The 22,683-nt window shown below is 43.9% G+C and overlaps 1 protein-coding gene across 1 annotated transcript in view; it reads left to right on the forward strand.

The window, feature by feature from the left end:
* The first annotated feature begins 1,222 nt into the window (after window positions 1-1,222).
* The window catches only part of LOC130282692 (transmembrane protein 132A-like), a 311,553-nt gene continuing 290,092 nt past the window's right edge, over window positions 1,223-22,683 (forward strand). Inside the window, exon 1 of the mRNA XM_056531203.1 lies at window positions 1,223-1,757. Coding sequence (XP_056387178.1) covers window positions 1,712-1,757 — 46 coding nt within the window. The 5' untranslated portion in view covers window positions 1,223-1,711. The remainder of the gene's footprint in view (window positions 1,758-22,683) is intronic.

Below are 22,683 nucleotides of genomic sequence, written 5' to 3' on the forward strand. Positions count from 1 at the left end.
CTTCCGGTCCCTTAAAAATAGAGAGTTTGAAAATTTTGTGAAAGATTTCAAAATTGCTGCTGAACTTTGAAGCCCTCTGGTGTCTTCCAAAAGTAAAAACTGATAAATTTTATGATGCAAACATAAAGTAGACATATTGTATATGTGAACCCAAAATTTTTTTATTTTGAATATCCATTTTCCTTACAAGCAGAGAGCTTCAAAGTTAGAAAAATGCAAAATTTTCATTTTTTTCATCAAATTTTTCACCAAGAAAGGATGCATGTTACCATAAAATTTTACCACTAAGTTAAAGTAGAATATGTCACGAAAAAACAATCTCGGAATCAGAATGATAACTAAAAGCATTCCAGAGTTATTAATGTTTAAAGTGACAGTGGTCAGATTTGCAAAAAACGCACTGGTCCTTAAGGTGTAAAATGGCCTGGTCCTTAAGGGGTTAACAAAAAGTCGTCAAACACCTGTGGGGTGTTAAGGCTCAGTGGACCCCTTGTTAAGTTCCTTGAGGGGTGTAGTTTCCAAAATAGTATGCCATGTTTTTTTTTTTGCTGTTCTGGCACCATAGGGGCTTCCTAAATGTGACATGCCCCCCAAAAGCCATTTCAGAAAAACTTACTCTCCAAAATCCCATTGTCGCTCCTTCCCTTCTGAGCCTTGTAGTGCACCCACAGAGCACTTGACATCCACATATGAGGTATTTCCTTACTCGAGAGAAATTGGGTTACACATTTTGGGGGGCTTTTTCTCCTTATACCCCTTGTAAAATTTCAAAAACTGGGTCTACAAGAACATGTGAGTGTAAAAAATGATGATTTTAAATTTTCTCCTTCACTTTGCTGAATACTTTGAGGGGTGCAGTTTTTATAATGGGGTCATTTATGGGGTATTTCTAATATGAAGACCCTTCAAATCCACTTCAAAACTGAACTGGTCCCTAAAAAATTCAGATTTTGAAAAATTGGAAAAATGCTGCTATACTTTGAAGCCCTCTGATGTCTTCCAAAAGTAAAAACACGTCAACTTTATGATGCAAACATGAAGTAGACATATTGTATAAAACGCTCGGTCTTTAAGGGGTTAAGTTAAAAAATACTGAGCTAAATACTATTTTGTAGTCATAGCCTTGGGAACATTCTTTAAAATGCCAAGATGTATGGAATATTGATAAAGGATAAATTCTTACTAAGCATGAGACATATATTCATAAACAGCAAAAACCCATTTAATTGTGCTAATCTAGATGGAGCAATATATTAAATAACTGCATAGAGATAAGCAGGTAATATTGTCCTAGACATGTACATGCAGCCAGTGAATGGGGGAAGAATGGACAGGCAGAGCAGGAGGCCATCCCTTCCGTTCCCTCCTCCCCTCACGGTTCCCGCCCTCTTTTGTCTCTTGCTTTCTTTGTATTGATGCTCGGTATTTGAGGATACAGGTTCCGTTCACACACCGGAATGGTGGTGATGGCTTCATGCTTTCCTTACCCTGCAGATCATACATCCTCCTCCTGGGCACCGGTGTAGTAGAGCTGCTGCGTTTTGTCTATGTGTGCAGCGTGTGCACAGGGCTCGGTCACACCCATACACTAACACGCCCAAAAATCCACAAATGTTTTCACGGAGGCAGTCACTGAATTGGCATCATGGCTGAGACACCGTGACCCACCACCGGGCTTCCCTGTCTGGAGGTGACAGCTGTGAGGAGAAACATGGACGTTGTTCCGCTGGTCCTGACCGTCCTGAGCTTGGCACAAGGTACTGGCCGCCTCAATGTCTTTTGTGTGTGAGTCCATGTTATCGCTTTTTGTGTGCACTGTGACTACTGTGGTGGTGATAGTAGCCCCTAAAGCAGCTACTGTTGTAGTAACACAGGTTACATGTAAAGCTTTTAATGAATATATAATATAATAATAGTAATAATGAAATCATCCTCAATCAAAGTTTTATGTAAAAAAAAAATATATATATAAAAAAAAAAATGGCTTTATCTCAGCATAGGTCTGTCAGTGGCCTGTAACAGAACTTGTCTACAATCTCTCATCTGCACATATTTTACCTCCTCTTCAATGAAGCGGTTTGTTTGTTTTTCTTAATAAAAGTGATTACTGCAAATATTAGTCATATATAGTCTGAGAAAAATAAGTTGTGATTTTATTTTATTTTTTTGTACATTTTTTTTTTTAACCCCTTTAAATGGGTTAGTCTGGGTCCACACTACGTTTTCTCCCATACGGGAGCGCATACGGCAGGGGGGAGCTAAAAGCTCGCGCTCCCGTATGTGACCGTATGCGCTCCCGTATGCCATTCACTTCAATGAGCCGACCGGAGTGAAACGTTCGGTCCGGTCGGCTCATTTTTGCGCCGTATGCGCTTTTACAACCGGACCTAAAACTGTGGTCGACCACGGTTTTAGGTCCGGTTGTAAAAGCGCATACGGCGCAAAAATGAGCCGACCGGACCGAACGTTTCACTCCGGTCGGCTCATTGAAATGAATGACATACGGGAGCGCATACGGTAACATACGGGAGCACGAGCTTTTAGCTCCCCCCTGCCGTATGCGCTCCCGTATGGGACAAAACGTAGTGTGGACCCAGCCTTACTCCGGTGCTTACACATCTTATCCCCTTTCCAAAGGATAGGGGATAAGATGCCTGATCGCGGGAGTCCCGCAGCTGGGGACCAACGGGATCTTGCACACGGCACCCCGTTTGTAATCAGTTCCCGGAGCGTGTTCGCTCCGGGTCTGATTACCGACGACCACAAGGCCGGCGGCGTGTAACGTCATGCCTCCGCCCGCGTGTGACGTCACATTCTGCCCCTCAATGCAAGCCTACGGGAGGGGGCGTGACAGCTATCATGTAAGCACCGGAGAACCCCTTTAAGCACCAGGCCATTTTTCACTGTAGGACCAGAGCGTTTTTTGCACATCTGACCACTTTCACTTTAAGCATTAATAACTCTGGGATGCTTTTACCTTTCATTCTGATTACGAGAGAGTTTTTTCGTGACATATTCTACCTTATGTTAGTGGTAAAATTTTGTCGATACTTGCATCATTTCTTGGTGAAAAATTCCAAAATTCGATGAAAAAATTGTAAATTTAGCATTTTTCTAACTTTGAAGCTCTCTGCTTGTAAGGAAAATGGATATTCCAAATAAATTTAAATTATATTTTGATTCACAAACACAATGTGGGACATTTATCAAGGGGTTTAGTCAGGTTTTCTTTACTATAATTGTCGCACAATTGTCGCAACTGCGACTACGTGTGTTTTCGTGCGACAATTTGCGTAAAGAAAAAGAAAATCAAGAAAATTCAAACTTGCTTACGTAGTAAACTTTTCAAAATGGATTTGCTTTATTCAGGTATTTATTAACTGCGACAGTCGCAGCTACGCAATCAGATGTCGCAACGGCCGTAAAAATTGACTATATTTACTCCAGCTCCAACATGGAGCAGGAAAAGCTACTGCCGTCAGGGTTCTGACATACTTTCTCCCCGCTACCCTCACTTCATTACAGGGTCACTGCAGTGATTTACATCCCACCCCTCTCACATGCCAGCACCACACAACTCCCATCTGTCTGCTAACTGTTGCAAGACTACAAGTCCCAGCATGCCCTTACAGTGAGGACACGCTGGGAGTTGTAGTCTTGTAGCAGTGGGAGCTGAGCGGTGCAGGCTGGAGACAAGGGGGGGATGTATATCAGGGTAGCGGGGAGGCAGTATGAGGAGCCCGGGTGGCTGCACTGTAATTAGGGGATCTAGGAGTCTGTTCCCCCGCTGTGCCTTCACCTGCACTGTGACCGGCCTCCGCCCCCACCAGCCCCCCCCCCCCACAGCTTTCACCAAAATCAACTCCACCCCCCCCCCCCCAACCACACTATATATACATTTTTTTTCAAAGCTGCAAAGTGGTGTTCTGTAGTCATTATTTGTTTTTTGCTTATGTGTGCTAAAAAATTGTATTTAAAAGTGATTTCTTGGTTTTTGCTCATGTAAGCCAAATTTATCAACCCCCTGTGATAGTATGATAAATATGTCATACATAAGCAAAAAAAAATAGCAAGAAATAAATGACTACAGAACTTGCTTACTAAAAACGATGATAAATGTCCCCGAATATGTCTACTTTATGTTTGCATCATAAAGTTGACATGTTTTTACTTTTGAAAGACATCAGAGGGCTTCAAAGTATAGCAGCAATTTTCCAATTTTTCACAAAATTTTCAAAATCAGAATTTTTCAGGGACCAGTTCAGATTTGAAGTGGATTTAAGGGGACTTCATATTAGAAATACTCAAAAAATGACCCCATGATAAAAACTGCACCCCTCAAAGTATTTTTGACACTCGCATGTTCTTGTAGACCCAGTTTTTGAATATTTACAAGGAAAAAAATTGTAACCCAATTTCTCTTGAGTAAGGAATTACCTCGTGTATGTCAAGTGTTCGGCGGGTGCACTAGAGGGCTCAGAAGGGAAGGAGCAACAATGGGATTTTGGAGAGTGAATTTTGCTGAAATGGTTTTTGAGGGCATGTCACATTTAGGAAGCCCCTATGGTGCCAGGACAGCAAAAAAAAAAACCCACATGGCATACTATTTTGGAAACTACACCCCTTAAGGAACGTAACAAGGGGTACAGTGAGCTTTAACGCCCCACAGGTGTTTGAAGACTTTTCGTTAAAGTTGGATGTGTAAATGAATTTTTATTTTTTTCACAAAAATGCTGGTTTTCCCCCAAATTTTACTTTTTTACAAGAGGTAATAGGAGAAAATGCCCCCCCAAATTTGTAACCCCATCTCTTCTGAGTATGGAAATATCCCATGTGTGGACGTCCAGTGCACTGCGGGCACACTACAATGCTCAGAAGAGAAGGAGTCACACTTGCAATGTGTTGCCAGAACAGCAAACCCTATGGTGCCAGATCAGCATACCCCCCCCCCCCCCACATGGCATACTATTTTGGACACTACACCCCTCAAGGAACATAACAAGGGGTACAGTGAGTCTTAACACCTCACAGGTGTTTGATAAATGTTCATTAAGTGGGATGTGAAAAGGAAAAATTGGACTTTTTTACACTAAAATGCTGGGGTTACCCCAAATTTTTCATTTTCACAAGTGGTCAAAGGAGAAAATGTCATGTCATCGTAGATTTGTAGATAAATTTATTTGGAGTAAGGACATATCTGAATGTTAGCAGCTCTGAGGGTGCACACCAGGTTTTGGAGGAGCAGGAGGGCAGTCAGGGTCCTTGAGCTTTTGTATTGATGCCTATGGAGCCAGAACAGCGGGACCCCCCCTCAAGGGGCATTACATGGGGTAAATAACTGGGGTACACTAAATAACTAAAATGGGGTACAGTGGGACATAAAATTATAAAACAGATTATGTTCCCAGAATGATGACCCAGAGCATAGCCAAAACTAAATATGCCCACCCCAAACCCTAAGCTCTGAATCATCATTCTGGGAATGTGATATGTGTGGCCGTCCCTAACCTGTTGCCTCAAATGCGCACCCCGCTCAGGTGGAGAGAGAGCGCTGCACATTTGAGGCAACATAAAAAAAGTCCCCGATGATAGTAACTCAGTGACCCATGACCCATTTTTGGAAAAAATACCCCCAGAGGTCTTATCAGGTTTTCTTTTTTATAAAATAGTTTTTTGGACAATTTAGTGGTTTTATGGGGTTGAAATTTGCAATGTACTCTGGACTTGGTACATTGGGGTCAAATTATGGAAAATTAAAATGAAAAGGGAAAATTTAGTACTGCATGGAAGTGTGACACTCCCTGAAGCAGTTTTTAATGCAGAGGCCCGGATGATCGGGGCAAGTGTCACATTGAGTGGTGGTGTCCTTCCGAATCCCCCTCCTGTTACACACTCTGCATCTTTTCTGGGTTCGTCCCTTCTTTCCAGTGTGGGGGACTTCACCTGGAAAGTGTTGGCCTGGGACAATCCTGGCACCTATTACTTCAGTTCCTTGGGAAGTCCGGCCTGCTCTTTCCCGCTCGCCAAAGATCAGGACCTATAGGACTTCTTCTTGGAACTGAAGGTATGTCCCTGTGTTGCCAGCGTTCCGGTACAGTACAAAAGAGTTGTACATGGCCACCTGTACCGAGTAGACCGCAACTTTTTTTTTACCATACACAAGTTTTCCGCAAGGCCATGTATGGCTTGAGGACTTGATCAGAAAGAGCAACTCCCCCCATATACCGATTGTAGTCCAGAATACAATCGGGCTTGAGGACGGTTGTTGTGGTACCTCACACAGGGACAGGTGAGCTGCCGTTACCATTAGAGATGAGCAAACTTACAGTAAATTCGATTCGTCACGAACTTGTCGGCTCGGCAGTTGATGACTTTTCCTGCATAAATTAGTTCAGCTTTCAGGTGCTCCCGTGGGCTGGAAAAGGTGGATACAGTCCTAGGAGACTCTTTCCTAGGACTGTATCCACCTTTTCCAGCCCACCGGAGCACCGGAAAGCTGAACTAGTTTATTCAGGAAAAGTCATCAATTGCCGAGCCGAGAAGTTTGTGACGAATCGAATTTACTGTACGTTCGCTCATCTCTAGTTACCATGAATAGTGGTCAGCATAAGGACATCCCTCTTATCCTTATACCTGACCAGCAATAGGTTTTCATTGGTAAGTGCACGGGAATCGCCTTTGGGCATAGGTGTCTGCAGAAAATTTAGAGGGAGGCCTCTCTGGTTTTTCCGCACGGTCCCACAAGCGGATGTAGATCTGGCGGCAAGGGATGTGAACACATGGTAACCCTTATCCAGCAATGGGTCCACAAGCTCCCAAACGATTTTCCCGCTAACGCCCAGAGTGGGGGAACAATCTGGGGGTTCAATACGGGAATCTCGTCCCTCATACACTCTAAACTTGTAAGTGTACCCGGAGGTACTCTCACAAAGTTTATAGAGCTTCACGCCATACCGCATCCGCTTCGAGGGAATATACTGGTGGAAGATGTGTCTCCCCTTAAAACTGATAAGAGACTCATTGACTGAGAGCTCCCTGAGGGGTACGTAGGCCTCCAAAAATTTGGCCCCAAAGTGATCGATGACCGGCCTCACTTTGTAAAGCCTGTCATAGGTGGGATCACTTCGGGGTGGACATGCCTCATTATCTGCATAATGGAGGCATTTACGAATGGCCTCGAACCGCCTCCGTGCCATGACCATACTGTAAAGCGGGGGCTGGTAGAAGAGGTCCCCGCTCCAGTACTGCCTAACACTTGGCTTTTTGACCAGGCCCATATGCAGCAAGAGGCCCCAAAATGTCCTCATTTCTGCTGCATCAATGGCGTACTATTCACTGGGCCTGGCCAAAACAGAATCAGGGTGGTGGGCGATGAACTGCTTGGCATACAGATTCGTCTGCTCCACCATGTGATTGACAAAACTGTCACTAAAAAAATTACTGAAATAGTCAATTTCAGTGAATCCAGAATTGTCAATCCGGATTCCGGAGTCGCCAAAAAACTCCGGAACCCGTGGCTGATAACCCTCTGGGGGTCTCCAGACAGGTTCACCGGAAGGGGGCTCCGGTACACTTGTCTGGGGGGTCGGACTCCTAGTACCAGCGGCATTGTCGCTTGTACTAGTGCCGGCCACTGGGCCACTATCATGGGGGTGCGTGACCTCGCCCAGCAGCGTCTCCGCCGCTGTACAGGGGACTCATCGTCAGTACTAGATGATGAGGAGGACGATGAAGAACACAGGAATGTAGGATCTTCATCGTCCTCACTGGCAGAGTCGGAGGCAAGAAAAGCGTATGCCTCCGCTGCCGAAAATGCCTGGCAGGGGGTAGGGTGTGTGTGTGTGTGTGTGTGTGTGTGTGTGTGTGTGTGTGTGTGTGGGGGGGGGGGGGGGGGGGGGGCGGCAGGGGAGTATGTAGTGTGTGTGTGTGTTTGGTGTGACCGTTTTATATAACGGTGTGTGATTAAAAATCACACACAGTTATATGGGGTAGAAAAAAAAAAGCTGCTGCAAAGGGGGGCAAATCGCAGCGCCCTGAACCCCTAAGGGGTCGGGGGGGGGGGGGGGGGGGTTACTGTCACTTTATTTTCCCTACCTTTCCCTGGGCTGGATTCTTTCCCTGTTCTATGGGGGCTTCTTATCTCCTGAGGGGCTCCGATCTCGGCAGAGGGGGGATTCCTGGCTTCCTCCTGCAGCTCTGACCGCTGACTGAACTCAGCCAGCCGCGGGAGCTGCAAGAGGATGCTGTTAACCCCTCCCCTGCCAGCTGCTATTGGCTGGACAATCGTCCAGCCAGTAGCAGCGATCCTGGGGGGTGACGAAATCGCCATTTCCCCATAGATACAGGAGGTGATTGGGGGTGTATCCTACACTCCCGATCGCCTTGTATCTCCGGGTCAGCGGGTCACCCGTGACCCGCATCACCGGAATCGCAGTAAATCGCAGGTGTGAATTCACTTGCGATTTTCTGCGATCGCCGACATTGACCCCCCTGGGCATTTGCATCGTTTTTCAGTAAAAATTACACCTTTTCATTCTGTAGGTCCATAAGATTAAAATGATGCCCTACTTATATAGGTTTGATTTTGTTGTACTTTCTGGAAAAAACAATCATAACTACATGCACGAAAATTAATACGCTTAAAAATGTCCTCCTATGACACCTATAACTTTTATTTTCCCGCATACGGGAATGTATGAGAGCTCATTTTTGCGCCGTTATCTGACGTTTTTATCGGTACCATGTTTGTTTTGATTGGACTTTTTGATCGCTTTTTATTAAATTTTTTTTTTTATGGTATAAAAAGTGACCAAAAATACGCTACTTTGGACATTGGGATTTTTTTTATGTGTACGCCATTGATGGTGCAGTTTAATAAATGATATACTTTTATAGTTTAGACATTTATGCACGCGGCGATACCACATATGTATCAAACTTTTATTAGGGAAGGGGTTAAATACTCGTAACTTTTTTTTAAAATTTTTTTCAATGTTATTACATGCATTACATTGCCCACACTGATCAATGCTATGCCATAGCATAACATTGATCAGGGGTTTTGGCTCTCGACTGCTCCTGCCTGGGTCTCAGGCATGGAGCAGTCATTCGGAGAACAGACAATGAGGAGGCAGGCAGGCAGGGACCCTCCTCGTGTCCGTGTAGCTGATCTGGACGACTGAGCTGCCGGGAATGCTTTTTTTTTCTTCTTTAACTATAGATGCGGCGGTCAACGCGGGAGCAGGCGCAGGGCGTACAGATACACCCTGCGTCCTTAACCCCTTAAGGACCCAGCCATTTTACACCTTAGGACCCGGCCATTTTTTGCACATTGACCACTGTCACTTTAAACTTTAATAACTCTGGAATGCTTTTAGTTATCATTCTGATTCCGAGATTGTTTTTTCGTGACATATTTTACTTTAACATAGTGGTAAAATTTTGTCGATACTTGCATCCTTTCTTGGTGAAAAATGCCAAAATTTGATTTTTCTAACTTTGAAGCTCTCTGCTTGTAAGGAAAATGGATATTCCATATATTTTTTTTTTTTTTTTATTCACATATACAATATGTCCATTTTATGTTTGCATCATAAAATTGACATGTTTTTACTTTTGGAAGACATTAGAGGGCTTCAAAGTTCAGCAGCAATATTCCAATTTTTCACAAAATTTCCAAACTCACAATTTTTCAGGGACCAGTTCAGGTTTGAAGTGGATTTGAAGGGTCTTCATCTTAGAAATACCCCACAAATGACCCCATTATAAAAACTGCACCCCCCCAAAGTATTCAAAATGACATTCAGTAAGTGTTTTAACCCTTTAGGTGTTTCACAGGAATAGCAGCAAAGTGAAGGAGAAAATTCACAATCTTCATTTTTTACACTTGCATGTTCTTGTAGACCCAATTTTTGAATTTTTACTAGGGGTAAAAGGAGAAAATGTATACTTCTTTGTAGCCCAATTTCTCTCGAGTAAGCACATACCTCATGTGTATGTAAAGTGTTTGGTGGACTTAGAAGCGAAGGAGCGACAAGCGGATTTTGGAGAGTACGTTTTTCTGAAATGGTTTTTTGGGGGCATGTTGCATTTAGGAAGCCCCTATGGTGCCAGAACAGCAAAAAAAATAAATAAAAACACATGGCATACCATTTTGGAAACTAGACCCCTTGAGGAACGCAACAAGGAAAAAAGTGAGCCTTAATACCCCACAGGTGTTTCACGACTTTTGCATATGTAAAAAATAATAATAATAATTTTCACTAAAATGTGTGTTTCCCCCCAAATTTCACATTTTTGAAAGGGTTAATAGCAGAAAATACCCCCTAAAATTTGTAACCCCATCTCTTCTGAGTATGGAGGTACCCCATAAGTTGACCTGAAGAGCACTACGGGCGAACTACAATGCTCAGAAGAGAAGGAGTCATATTTGCCTTTTTGAGAGCAAATGTTGCTCGGGGGCATGTCGCATTTAGGAAGCCCCTATGGTGCCAGGACAGCAAAATAACCCCAACATGTCATACCATTTTGGAAACTAAACCCCTTGAGGAACGTAACAAGGGGTACAGTGAGCATTTACCCCCCACTGGTGTCTGTCAGATCTTTGGAACAGTGGGCTGTACGAAATTTATAATTTGCACAGCCCACTGTTCCAAAGATCTGTCAGACACCAGTTGGGTGTAAATTCTCACTGCACCCCTCATTACATTCCATGAGGGGTGTAGTTTCCAAAATGGGGTCACATGTGGGGTTTTGTATTTTTTTGTAATTTTTGCGTTTGTCAAAACTGCTGTAACAATCAGCCACCCCTGTGCAAATCACCTCAACTGTACATGGCGCACTCTCCCTTCTGGGCCTTGTTGTGCGCCCACATATGGGGTATCTCCGTAGTCGGGAGAAATCGCATTTCAAATTTTGGGGGGCTTTTTTCCCTTTTACCTCTTGTCAAAATGAAAAGTATAGGGCAACACCAGCATGTTAGTGTAAAAAATTTATTTTTTTACACTAACATGCTGGTGTAGACCCCAACTTTACCTTTTCATAAGGGGTTAAAGGAGAAAAAGCCCCCCAAAATTTGTTAGGCAATTTCTCCCGAGTATGGCGATACCCCATATGTGGCCCTAAACTGTTGCCTTGAAATACAACAGGGCTCCAAAGTGAGAGCGCCATGCGCATTTGAGGCCTGAATTAGGGATTTGCATAGGGATGGACATATGGGGAATTCTACGCCAGAGATTCCCAAACAGGGTGCCTCCAGCTGTTGCAAAACTTCCAGCATGCTTGGACAGTCAACGGCTGTCTGGCAATACTGGGAGTTGTTGTTTTGCAACAGCTGGAGGCTCCATTTTGGAAACAGTGGTGTACCAGACGTTTTTCATTTTTATTGGGGAGGGAAGGGGGGCTGTGTAGGGGTATGTGTATATGTAGTGTTTTTTTACTTTTTATTTTATTTTGTGTTAGTGTAGTGTTACAGTCACACGGGCGGGGGATTACAGAGAGTTTCCCGCTGCGAGTTTGAGCTGCCGCGCAAAATTTGCTGCATCGCATACTTGCAGCCTGATACACACTGTTGTTACAGAACTACAACTCCCAGCATGCCTGGACAGTAAGGGCATGCTGAGGATGTGTAGTTTTGCAACATCTGGAAGGGCACAGTGGTCTCCAAACTGTGGACCTCCAGATGTTGCAAAACTGCAACTCCCAGCATGCCCAGACGCCAAGGGCTCTCTGGGCATGTTGGGAGTTGTAGTATACAGGGTCCCATTACAGCAATGCATGTCGCTTTACGGCGATGTGCATTGCTGTAAAGGGCCCAACCGCAGCTGAAGAGGAACTCGCCTGTCGACGCCGGCGCCGTCTTCATTGCCGGGATCCGGGTCTTCAGGGACGAGGTAAGTACCGGGGCCAGGCCCCAGCACTCCACCGTCCCCCGCTGCGTCCTCCGGTCTTCCTCCCGTCCTCTCCGGACTTCCAGGGGCCGGGCAGGGCGGGAGGAAGTTGCCGCCTCCCCTGCGATTGGTCGGTTAGCTAACCGACGGATCGCAGGGGATAGGAGGAGGTGGTAGGCTTGCTACCTCGCTCCCTGCCTCCAGCATGGACCCGATCAGCCCAGTATCGCCGCAGATCGCAGGGGCAATTTCCCTTGCGATTTGTGACGATCGCCGACATGGGGGGCCTACATCGGCGTTTGCCCTGGATGCCTGCTGAAGCATTTCAGCAGGCATCCGGTTCCGATCTCTGCCCGGCGCGCGGCAGGGACCGGAAAACGCCAGGACGTACGGGGACGTCCTTAACCCCTTAAGGACCGGAGGTTTTTCCGTTTTTGCATTTTCGTTTTTTGCTCCTTGCCTTTAAAAAATCATAACTCTTTCAAATTTACACCTAAAAATCCATATGATGGCTTATTTTTTGCGCCACCAATTCTACTTTGTAATGACGTCAGTCATTTTGCCCAAAAATCTATGGTGAAGTGGGAAAAAAAATCATTGTGCGACAAAATTGAAAAAAAAAACGCTGTTTTGTAACTTTTGGGGGCTTCCGTTTCTATGTAGTACATTTTTCGGTAAAAATGACACCTGATATGTATTCTGTAGGTCCATACGATTAAAATGATACCCTACTTATATAGGTTTGATTTTGTCGGACTTCTGGAAAAAATCATAACTACATGCAGGAAAATTAATACGTTTAAAATTGTCATCTTCTGACCCCTATAACTTTTTTATTTTTCCGTGTATGGGGCGGTATGAGGGCTCATTTTTTGCGCCGTGATCTGAAGTTTTTAACGGTACCATTTTTGCATTGATAGGACTTATTGATCACTTTTTATTCATTTTTAAATGATATAAAAAGTGACCAAAAATGCACTATTTTGGACTTTGGAATTTTTTTGCGTGCACGCCATTGACCGAGCGGTTTAATTAATGATATATTTTTATAATTCGGACATTTCCGCACGCGGTGATACCACATATGTTTATTTTTATTTACACTGTGTTTTTTTTTTTTATTGGAAAAGGGGGGTGATTCAAACTTTTAATAGGGGAGGAGTTAAATGATCTTTATTCACTTTTTTTTTCACTTTTTTTTTGCAGTGTTATAGCACTGCACACACTGATCTTCTATGTTGATCACTGGTTTCTCATAAGAAACCAGTGATCAACGATTCTGCTGGATGACTGCTCATGCCTGGATCTCAGGCACTGAGCAGTCATTCGGCGATCAGACAGCGTGGAGGCAGGAAGGGGCCCTCCCGCTGTCCTGTCAGCTGTTCGGGATGCCGCGATTAGCCGCGGCTATCCCGAACAGCTCGACTGAGCTAGCCGGGAACTTTCACTTTCACTTTTAGCCGCGCGGCTCAGCTTTGAGCGCGCGGCTAAAGGGTTAATAGCGCGCGGCGCCGCGAGCTATTAGAGGCGGGTCCCGGCTTCACTATGACGCCGGGCCCGCCATGATATGACGCGGGGTTACTGTGTAACCCCGCGTTATATCGGAAGAGCAGGACCAAGGACGTACCGGTACGTCCTTGGTCCTTAAGGGGTTAAAGCCCAGGTTGCGGGGACGTCCCCGTACGTCCTGGGTCCTTAACCCCTTAAGGACGCAGGACGTAAATGTACGTCCTGGTGCAGTGGTACTTAACGCACCAGGACATACATTTACGTCCTGTACATAACCGCGGGCATCGGAGCGATGCCCGTGTCATGCTCGGCTGATCCTGGCTGCTGATCACAGCCAGGGACCCGCCGGCAATGGCCGACGCCCACGATCTCGAGGGCGTCCGCCATTAACCCCTCAGGTGCCGGGATCAATACAGATCCCGGCATCTGCGGCAGTGCGCAATTTGAATGAATGATCGGATCACCGATCATTCAGAACGCCGCACGGAGGTCCCCTCACCTTCCTCCTTCCGGCTCCCGGAGTCTCCTGCTCTGGTCTGAGATCGAGCAGACCAGAGCAGAAGATGACCGATAACACTGATCTGTTCTATGTCCTATACATAGAACAGATCAGTATTAGCAATCATGGTATTGCTATGAATAGTCCCCTATGGAGACTATTCGAGTGTAAAAAAAAAATGTAAAAAAAATGTAAAAGTAAAAGTAAAAAAAAGTGAAAAATCCCCTCCCCCAATAAAAAAGTAAAACGTCAGTTTTTTCCTATTTTACCCCCAAAAAGCGTAAAAAATAAATTTTATAGACATATTTGGTATCGCCGCGTGCGTAAATGTCCGAACTATTAAAATAAAATGTTAATGATCCCGTACAGTGAACGGCGTGAACGATAAAAAAAAAGTCCAAAATTGCTACTTTAATACATTTTATTTAAAAAAAATTATAAAAAATGTATTAAGTTTTTTTATATGCAAATGTGGTATCAAAAAAAAGTACAGATCATGGCGCAAAAAATTATCCCCCATACCGCCGCTTATACGGAAAAATAAAAAAGTTAGAGGTCATCAAAATAAAGGGTTTATAAACGTACTAATTTGGTTAAAAAGTTTGTGATTTTTTTAAGTGCAACAATAATAGAAAAGTATGTAATAATGGGTATCATTTTAATCGTATTGACCCTCAGAATAAAGAACACACGTCATTTTTACCGTAAATTGTACGGCGTGAAAACGAAACCTTCCAAAATTAGCAAAATTGCGTTTTTCTTTTTAATTTCCCCACAAAAAGTGTTTTTTGGTTGCGCCATACATTTTATGATATAATGAGTGATGTCATTACAAAGGACAACTGGTCGTGCAAAAAACAAGCCCTCATACTAGTCTGTGGATGAAAATATAAAAGTGTTATGATTTTTAGAAGGCGAGGAGGAAAAAATGAAAACGTAAAAATTTAATTGTCTTAGTCCTTAAGGCCAAAATGGGCTGAGTCCTTAAGGGGTTAAGGGGTTAAAGGGGTTATCCAGGAAAAATCATTTTTTTTTTATATATCAACTGGCTCCAGAAAGTTAAACAGATTTGTAAATGACTTCTATTAAAAAAATCTTAATCCTTTCAGTATTTATGAGCTTTTGAAGTTAAGGTTGTTCTTTTCTGTCTAAGTGCTCTCTGATTACACCTGTCTCGGGAACCGCCCAGTTTAGAAGAGGTTTGCTATGGGGATTTGCTTCTAAACTGGTCGGTTCCCGAGACATGTGTCATCAGAAAGCACTTAGACAGAAAAGAACAACCTTAACTTCACAAGCTCATAAGTACTGAAAGGATTAAGATTTTTTAATAGAAGTAATTTACTAATCTGTTTAACTTTCTGGAGCCAGTTGATATATAAAAACATTTTTTTTCCTGGATAACCCCTTTTAAGAGGTTAGTCATATAGGATAGTGTTTCCCAACCAGAGTGCCTCCAACTGTTGCAAAACTACAACTCCTAGGATGCCAATGTGGTAAAGTTTCCTGCGCATGCACAGTTTAATACTTTGTGGCTTCTCCCCTGCATCTCCCTGATTGCCATGGCTGCACATACACCAGCTCAGGGAGCTGTGTAGAGGTTGTGTAGTTGGCGCAGCTAGCTCAGTTCTACAGACAGATGGAGCATAGTTAGTGTAGCTTAATTTTACAGGCAGATCTTATAGTTTTACAGTGAAGGACTGCTGGATGAGGGTTGTAGTTTTACAACAGTAGCAGAAGCAATTGAACTCTGCTACATTAATATAGTGGAGTGTGCTATGCCATGTTAATGTAGCAGAGGTGAGTCCAGTATTTTATTTTTTTGACTATGCTACAGGGGCTGTAAAGTTAGTGTCGTTCATAATATAGTCTCTGTACCTGTGTGTGAAAACACTGATCTTTTGAGCTTATTTGTGCTGCAATGGGTGGGGTGGCTGATGAGTGGGAGGGAGGAATGTAGCTTCACGCTTACAAGCATGGAACTATGGGATGTGTAGTTTTAAGAGACCAAACTCCAACAGGAAATACCAGTTCACAAAAAGATAGCCTGGCAGGTATGTACTAAAATCACCTTATGGCAGACAACCCCTTTAAAGGGGTACTCCACTGGAAAACATTTATTTTTTTAATCAACTTGTGCCAGAAAGTTAATCAGATTTGTAAATTACTTCTATTTAAAAATCTTAATCCTTCCAGTACTTATCAGCTGCTGTATGATCTACAGGAAGTTATTTTCTTTTTTAATTTCTTTTCAGTCTGACCACAGTGTTCTCTGCTGACACCTCTGCCAATTTCAGGAACTGTCCAGAGTAGGAGCACATCCCCATAGAAAACCTATCCTGCTCTGGACAGTTCCTAAAATGGACAGAGGTGTCAGCAGAGAGCACTGTGGTCAGATAGAAAGGAAATTCAAACAGAAAAGAACTTCCTGTGGATCATAACAGCAGCTGAAAAGTACTGGAAGGATTAAGATTTTTTAATAGAAGTATTTTACAAATCTGTTTAACTTTCTGGCACCAGTTGATTAAAAAAAATAAAAACATGTTTTCCAGTGGAGTACCCCTTTAATGTAGCAGAGATGAGTGAGCCCTGCTCCGTTAAAGGGGTTTTCCACCATAAGGTGATTTTTAGTATGTACATGGCAGACAGTAATGGACATGCTTAGGAAGGATCTGCGCTTGTCTTGGGGATAAATGGCTATGTTGTGAGATTACCATAACACTGTGGCTAGTTTTTGTGAACTTGTATTTCCTGTTTGACTGTTCTTTTTTTTTTTTTACTACAAATCTCACAATTCTATTTTCCTCCTTCCCACACATCAGCCACCCCACCCATTGAAACATAAATGAGCTGCAGACCTGTGGTTTTCAATCAGGGGGCCTCCAGCTGTTGCATTAGTTGCAGATTGATCCCTCCACCCATTGAAGCAGACAGGCTCCCTGTCATCAGCTGACTAGTGAGTCAGGTCTCGACCTCATTGCAAGCTGGGAAAATTCTGAGACAACAGTCATTTTGTATGCTGATAAAAATAAATAGTGAGGTGAAAATCACATAAGAATTGTGAGAAAACCATCACATACAGGTACAGACACTATATTATGAACTACACTAACTTTACAGCCCCTGTAGCATAGTCAAATAAAAAATCCTGGAATACCCCTTTAATTTAGCAGAGGCAATTGCACTCTACTACATTTATGTAACAGAGGCGAGTGTGCTCTGTAGATTTCTATAAAGAGATCTCTATAGATTATTGTTTTACTGTAACCCCTTGCTGGGTCAAGCTCTATGCTTGGGCCACACCAGTTCATTCATTCGAGGTATATGGCTATCTGTATACTGTGATCAGAAGTCCACTTACCCACCTCAGTTACCGCTCCATCACTTGAGACTGAGCTACACAGGAAGATGATAGAGCTGGTTCACATTGTTCACGCTGGTTCAAGGCTCTTTTCACATTGTGCATTTTTAGCATTCTATTTTTGTTAAAAAAAAATTATAATAAAATGTTAAAAGTGTGAACAGACCCTTTATGCCAATATTTCCCAAACAGGGAGCCTCTAGCTGTGCAAAACTTTAATCTCGAACCTGGAGGTTGTAGTTTAGCAACAACTGGAGGCTCCCTGTAAGGGAAACACTGCTTCACCCAAAATATAATAACCCATTTTTTGTGTTTTTCTTTTCTTCTTGTTTCAGAATGCAGAGGACTGCATTGGATTCAGTGGACTATGTCGATAACCTGCATTTTTTTTGTTTTAATAAAATTGTTTACAAGGGCTGTAGGGGACTGTTTTTTGTAATAAAAATGTAATAACTTGTGTGGGAGTCCATTACAAAGCCAGGGCTTAGCGTTAGCTCCAAAAACAGCAAGTGCTAACTCCCAATTATTACCCAAATACCGCAGGGGTACCAGGAACAGGCCTGGAGCATCAAAAAGGGCTCAGGCAGTTACAGGCTGGCATTATTTAAGCTGGGAAGGGCCAATAACAATGTTCCTCGCACAGCCTGTCTGCTGCTGCGTGGTTGGTAACTTGCTGAGAATGAAAACTTGCTTAGTTATGAAAAAAAAACGTGTGGGATTCCCCTTATTTTAATTCTCAGCCAGATACCAACCAAGCAGCAACAGCCTGATAATACCACAATGGTTGAGGACCATTGTTTTTGACCCTCAACAGCCTAAATAATGCCAGCCTGTTACTGCGTAGGCCCAGGAGCGCCATTTTTGACACTCCGTGCCTGTTGGTATCGGCTCCTCCCGGTACCCCTGTGGCGGTGGGTAACAGGATAATAATTGGGGGTTAGTGCTAGTTGTTTTTGAGGATAACACTAAGCTCTAACTTAGTATTGGATTCCGTCTATAAAACAGCTTTCACTACTAATTAAATAAACATAAAACTCAAAACCTTTTTATTACAAAAAACACTCCACCAAAGCTGTTAAAGGAGATCTCCAGCAAATAATTAACTTATCCCCTATCCACAGTATAGAGGATAAGTAGCTCATTGCGGTGGGTCCCACTGCTTGGAACAGCGGTGTTGTGGTTACAGCGTGTTATATGTATACAATTCAGATCTAGTTTTTATGGTGTATTTCTTTATGAGGCATATGTGCAATATTGAATGAGTGCAGTGATAGCATATATAACAAATTACAATTCCTCTGCGGAAGTCCAGAGTTTCTTTGCTTTACATCTATATGTTGAGTTTGTTTTTTATCATGATTCATTCTAATAAAGATATATTAATTTTATCCAATTGGTTTCTATTATCCCTATCCTGTGGATTTTCGCTGGAGCCCTTCTTTAACTTTTTTTGAATTACAATTTTTTTTTTTTTATGCAGGTCATCGACATAGTCGTCAACATTCATGTACAGAAATAAGATGAAAAAATCACAAAAAATGTATAAACCATTGTTTACCCTATCACCCATGACGGCACCGCTGGAGAGGACCTCCCACCATGGGACAGGAAACCTGGACATAAATTTGGACCTCCTTCCTCTCCACCCTCAGTTCAGGTTTCCTGTCCCACGGATTGGAGGCCTGGAAGTTTTTCTGACCTCTTTCCATATGTTGAACTACGGGGCCCCCGTTGCCTTGGGTTTTGAGGGGTTTCCCAGCCGGCGTAAGTCTCCACGGGAGCCTCCGGCATGTCTGCTGTGGGGTCAGGCGGTGTCCAGCTCGGGGTTCGTCAGTGTTCCCTTTGGGGGGGGGGGCGGGGGGGCACTGTGCAGTCTGCGGGTCGGCTGCCAGCGCTCCCGTCTCTGCGCGTCCTCCGTGTGTTCGCGGCGCACAGTGATGACGTCCGGCACAGAAACCCTGGGAAACGCGTCACTTCCGGGGGAGGCGCGGCACGCGAAGATTTAAAAGAGGCGCAAATTCCGGAGCCGGGCTTCTGTTGCATCTCCCGCCTCCAGAGATCCCTCTGACTGCAGCAGCCAGCTTCTGCATCAGTGCAGTTTTCCATACTGCAGTGGATCTTGAAGTGGTTCTGCTCCCAAACTGAAGGCCTTCTCCAGCATGCCTGAGCCTTGGGAAAGAAGGTGGATGTGCTAAATCCAAGAGCTCCAGTCTGGAAATAAAGCTTCCTTGGGTGAGACCTTTCCATGTTTTCATTGTTTATGGTCTAATTGGGGTTATCGTGCTTTGTTTAGGCAGATAAAAGCTCAGCTGAGGCCCCTAGGAAAGTGTCATCTAGATCCCTCATATAAAAGAGCCATCTGTCTGTCCTGTGTAGACTCTCTAGTTGCCCAGCAATCCTCCTCTTTAGCGCTAACCATAAAAAAAAAATGATTAAGGATAAAAATTCTCTACAGGACTTAGTTCTTGCATAGGATAAGGATGTGGCCGTTCTTCCTGCCCCATTATCCCAAACCCTCCACATGAGTCCAATATAGGAGAAGAATGGGAAGTCTTATCTTCTGATGAAGAAATAGAAGATTCGGGTACTATATCTTGGATTACCCGTGAGGATACGGAGCAACTTAAGGCCATCCGTATTACGATGAATGTGGAAGAAAGTAAAGAGCCTTTGTCAGCTGAGGATGCGCTCTATGAGGGTCTAGGTCCTAAGGACAGACGCACTTTCAGCCTCCATAACAAAGTTAAAGCCCTTATTGATAAGGAATTGAGTCAGCCAGACAAGAATGCCTACCTTACTAAACACATAAAGAGAAAATATCCCTTTGAGGAAGAAGTCACAAAAAATTGGGATAGAGCCCCCTTTATTGATGTGCTGGTGGCGAAGATTTCTAAAAAAAAGATTGCTCTACCATTTTATGATCTTGGCTCTCTCTCTCAGACCCCATGGATAGAAAAGCTGAATTATTCAATAAGAAGACCTGGGAAGTAGCAGCAGGTTCTCTTAGAGCCTCAGTGTGTGTAACTAGGTCTCTAAGGGTATGGTTAGCTCTACTTAGATCCCATATAGAGAATAAAACTTTCCTGTGATTTCCAAGGCTGCGGACTTCCTAGCAAATTCCGCTGTGGATCTTGTTAGATCCTTGGCTAGGTCTGCAGCATTGTCAAATTCAGCCAGGAGAGCCATCTGGCTTAGATGTTGGAAAGGGGATGTCACATCCAAGTCAAAACTCTGTACTATCCCTTGTGCAGGTGACCTCCTCTTTGGGTCTCCTTTAGATGATATCCTCCTTAAGGCCTCTGATAAAAAGAAAGGGTTTCCTGGTCTCCCTTGACAGTCCGAATCATCCCTTAGGGGCAGAGGTAGGCGTTCCTTTCAGGGGACCCTAAATAAAAAATTTAGAGTGTCAGGGAGGGGTAGGGGTTCCTTTTTAATCCCAATAGAGACTCCTGCCCCAAGGATTCTCAACAATGACACCTTCACTCCAGGGATTTGTGGAAGCTTGGAGGACTATTTCCTCAAGCCCCAGGGTCCAAAATACCATCTCCTCGGGACTCCTCCTGGAGTTCAATACAATTCTCCCGGACTGGTATTTCCCCACTGGAGTGATGACCGATTCGCAGAAACAATTGGCAATGTGTCTAGAGGTCAAGTCCCTCTTGCAAAAGAGGGTTCTTGTCCCAGTTCCCCAATCAGAAGAAAAGCAGGGATTTTATTCCCCCCCCCCCCCCCTCTTCAGAGTCATTCAGGGTTATCATCAATCTCAAAGTCCTTAACAAGTTCCTATCTTACAAAAAATTCTGCATGGAGTCAATCAAATCGACTATCAGTCTTCTATTCCCAAACTGTGTGATGGCATCAATCGATTTAGAGGATGCTTACTATCACATACCAATCCATTCCTCCCATCAAAAGTTCCTCAGAGTAGCAGTGTTCATGGAGGGGAAATGGGTCCACCTTCAATATACAGCTCTACCTTTCGGGGTATCTCAAGCACCCAGAGTGTTTACAAAGGGGATGGTGGAGACGGTTGCCTTTGTAAACCCTCTGGAGGACATTGTTTATAGTCCCATATCTGGACGACTTTCTTATTGTGACGAGTTCAGAAGATCTGCTTATCCAACAGATAGAGTCCGTAAGTTCAATCCTCAAATTCCTAGGTTGTTTTGGGGATATCCCTGAATTCATCTTCTCAGATGTCAACCCTGCCTCCAGTGAAACAACTATCTCTTTAAGAGAAAGTACTAAGTCTATTTCTATCCCACACTCCTCCTTCTTTCAGGGAAGCTATGTCGGTCCTGGGTCTCATGACAGCAGCAATTCCAGCAGTAAGGTGTTCCCAGTTCAGGTCAAGAGAGGTTCAGCTAGACATCCTTTCCCACTGGAATGGGGAAAAATCTTCTTTGAACCAAAGGTTCCTTCTCTCTTCCAAAGCGAGAGACTCCCTCAGGTGGTGGCTAAATCCACAAAATCTCTCCAAAGGAGTTCCCTGGTTTCCCACTTCAGTAGTAAGAATTACAACCGATGCCAGTCCTTGGGGCTGGGGAGCTCATAATGATCACAATCTTTTTCAGCGGGAGTGGGATCCACATCTAGCTCCTTCCTTCTCAAATTACAAGGAGCTCTCAGCGGTCTATCAAGCGCTTCTCTGCCTATCTCACCAAGTGAAGGAGAACGATGTCTTAATCTATACAGACAACACAACCACAGTAGCATACCTCAACAAGCAGGAGGGAACAAGATCCAAACAACTTATGGACCTGACATCTCAAATCCTTTCGTGTCATCTGTGTGTCATCTATACTGGCAGTCCACCTGAAGGGCAAAGAGAATACCATAACAGATTTTCTCAGAAGAAACAAGATGAGCCAGTCAGAGTGGTCGCTGAATCCGGAAGTCTTCAGTTTGATAAGTCACAGATTTGGAGTCTTCTCAGTAGATCTATTTGCTATATAAGTTCTACTCTCTAAATCCTCTGGATCATCCATCTGCAGTGGACGCTTTCTCACATTCATGGACAAAGTGGGTGGGGCACGCTTCCCCCCCCCCCCCCCCTTTTCGCTTAATCCCAGCAGTCCTAAGAAAAATTCAACAGGACCATGCTCAAGTCTTTCTCATTGCTCCCTTCTGGCCCAGGAGACCCTGATTTACCCTTCTGAGGTCAGCGTGCCAACCGTGGTTTCTTCCATAGAGGAAAGATCTCCTCTCGCAGGGACCAGTTCTGCATCCTCCATCCCCTCATCTGCATCTCCCGGCCTGAATGCTGAAACGCTAATCCTTAAGAGGCTTTACTGATGGGGTAATAAATATCTTACTTGCAAGCAGGAAGGAAGTAACTTCTAAAATCTACCTTAGAATTCGGAAAGCCTTTCTTAATTTTGGAGGTGATTGAGTAGATCCCCCTAGGAGAACCTAGTATCCCTGTTATT

This window comes from Hyla sarda, chromosome 7 (assembly GCF_029499605.1).
Source record: "Hyla sarda isolate aHylSar1 chromosome 7, aHylSar1.hap1, whole genome shotgun sequence".
In the NCBI taxonomy this organism is placed as follows: Eukaryota; Metazoa; Chordata; class Amphibia; order Anura; family Hylidae; genus Hyla; species Hyla sarda.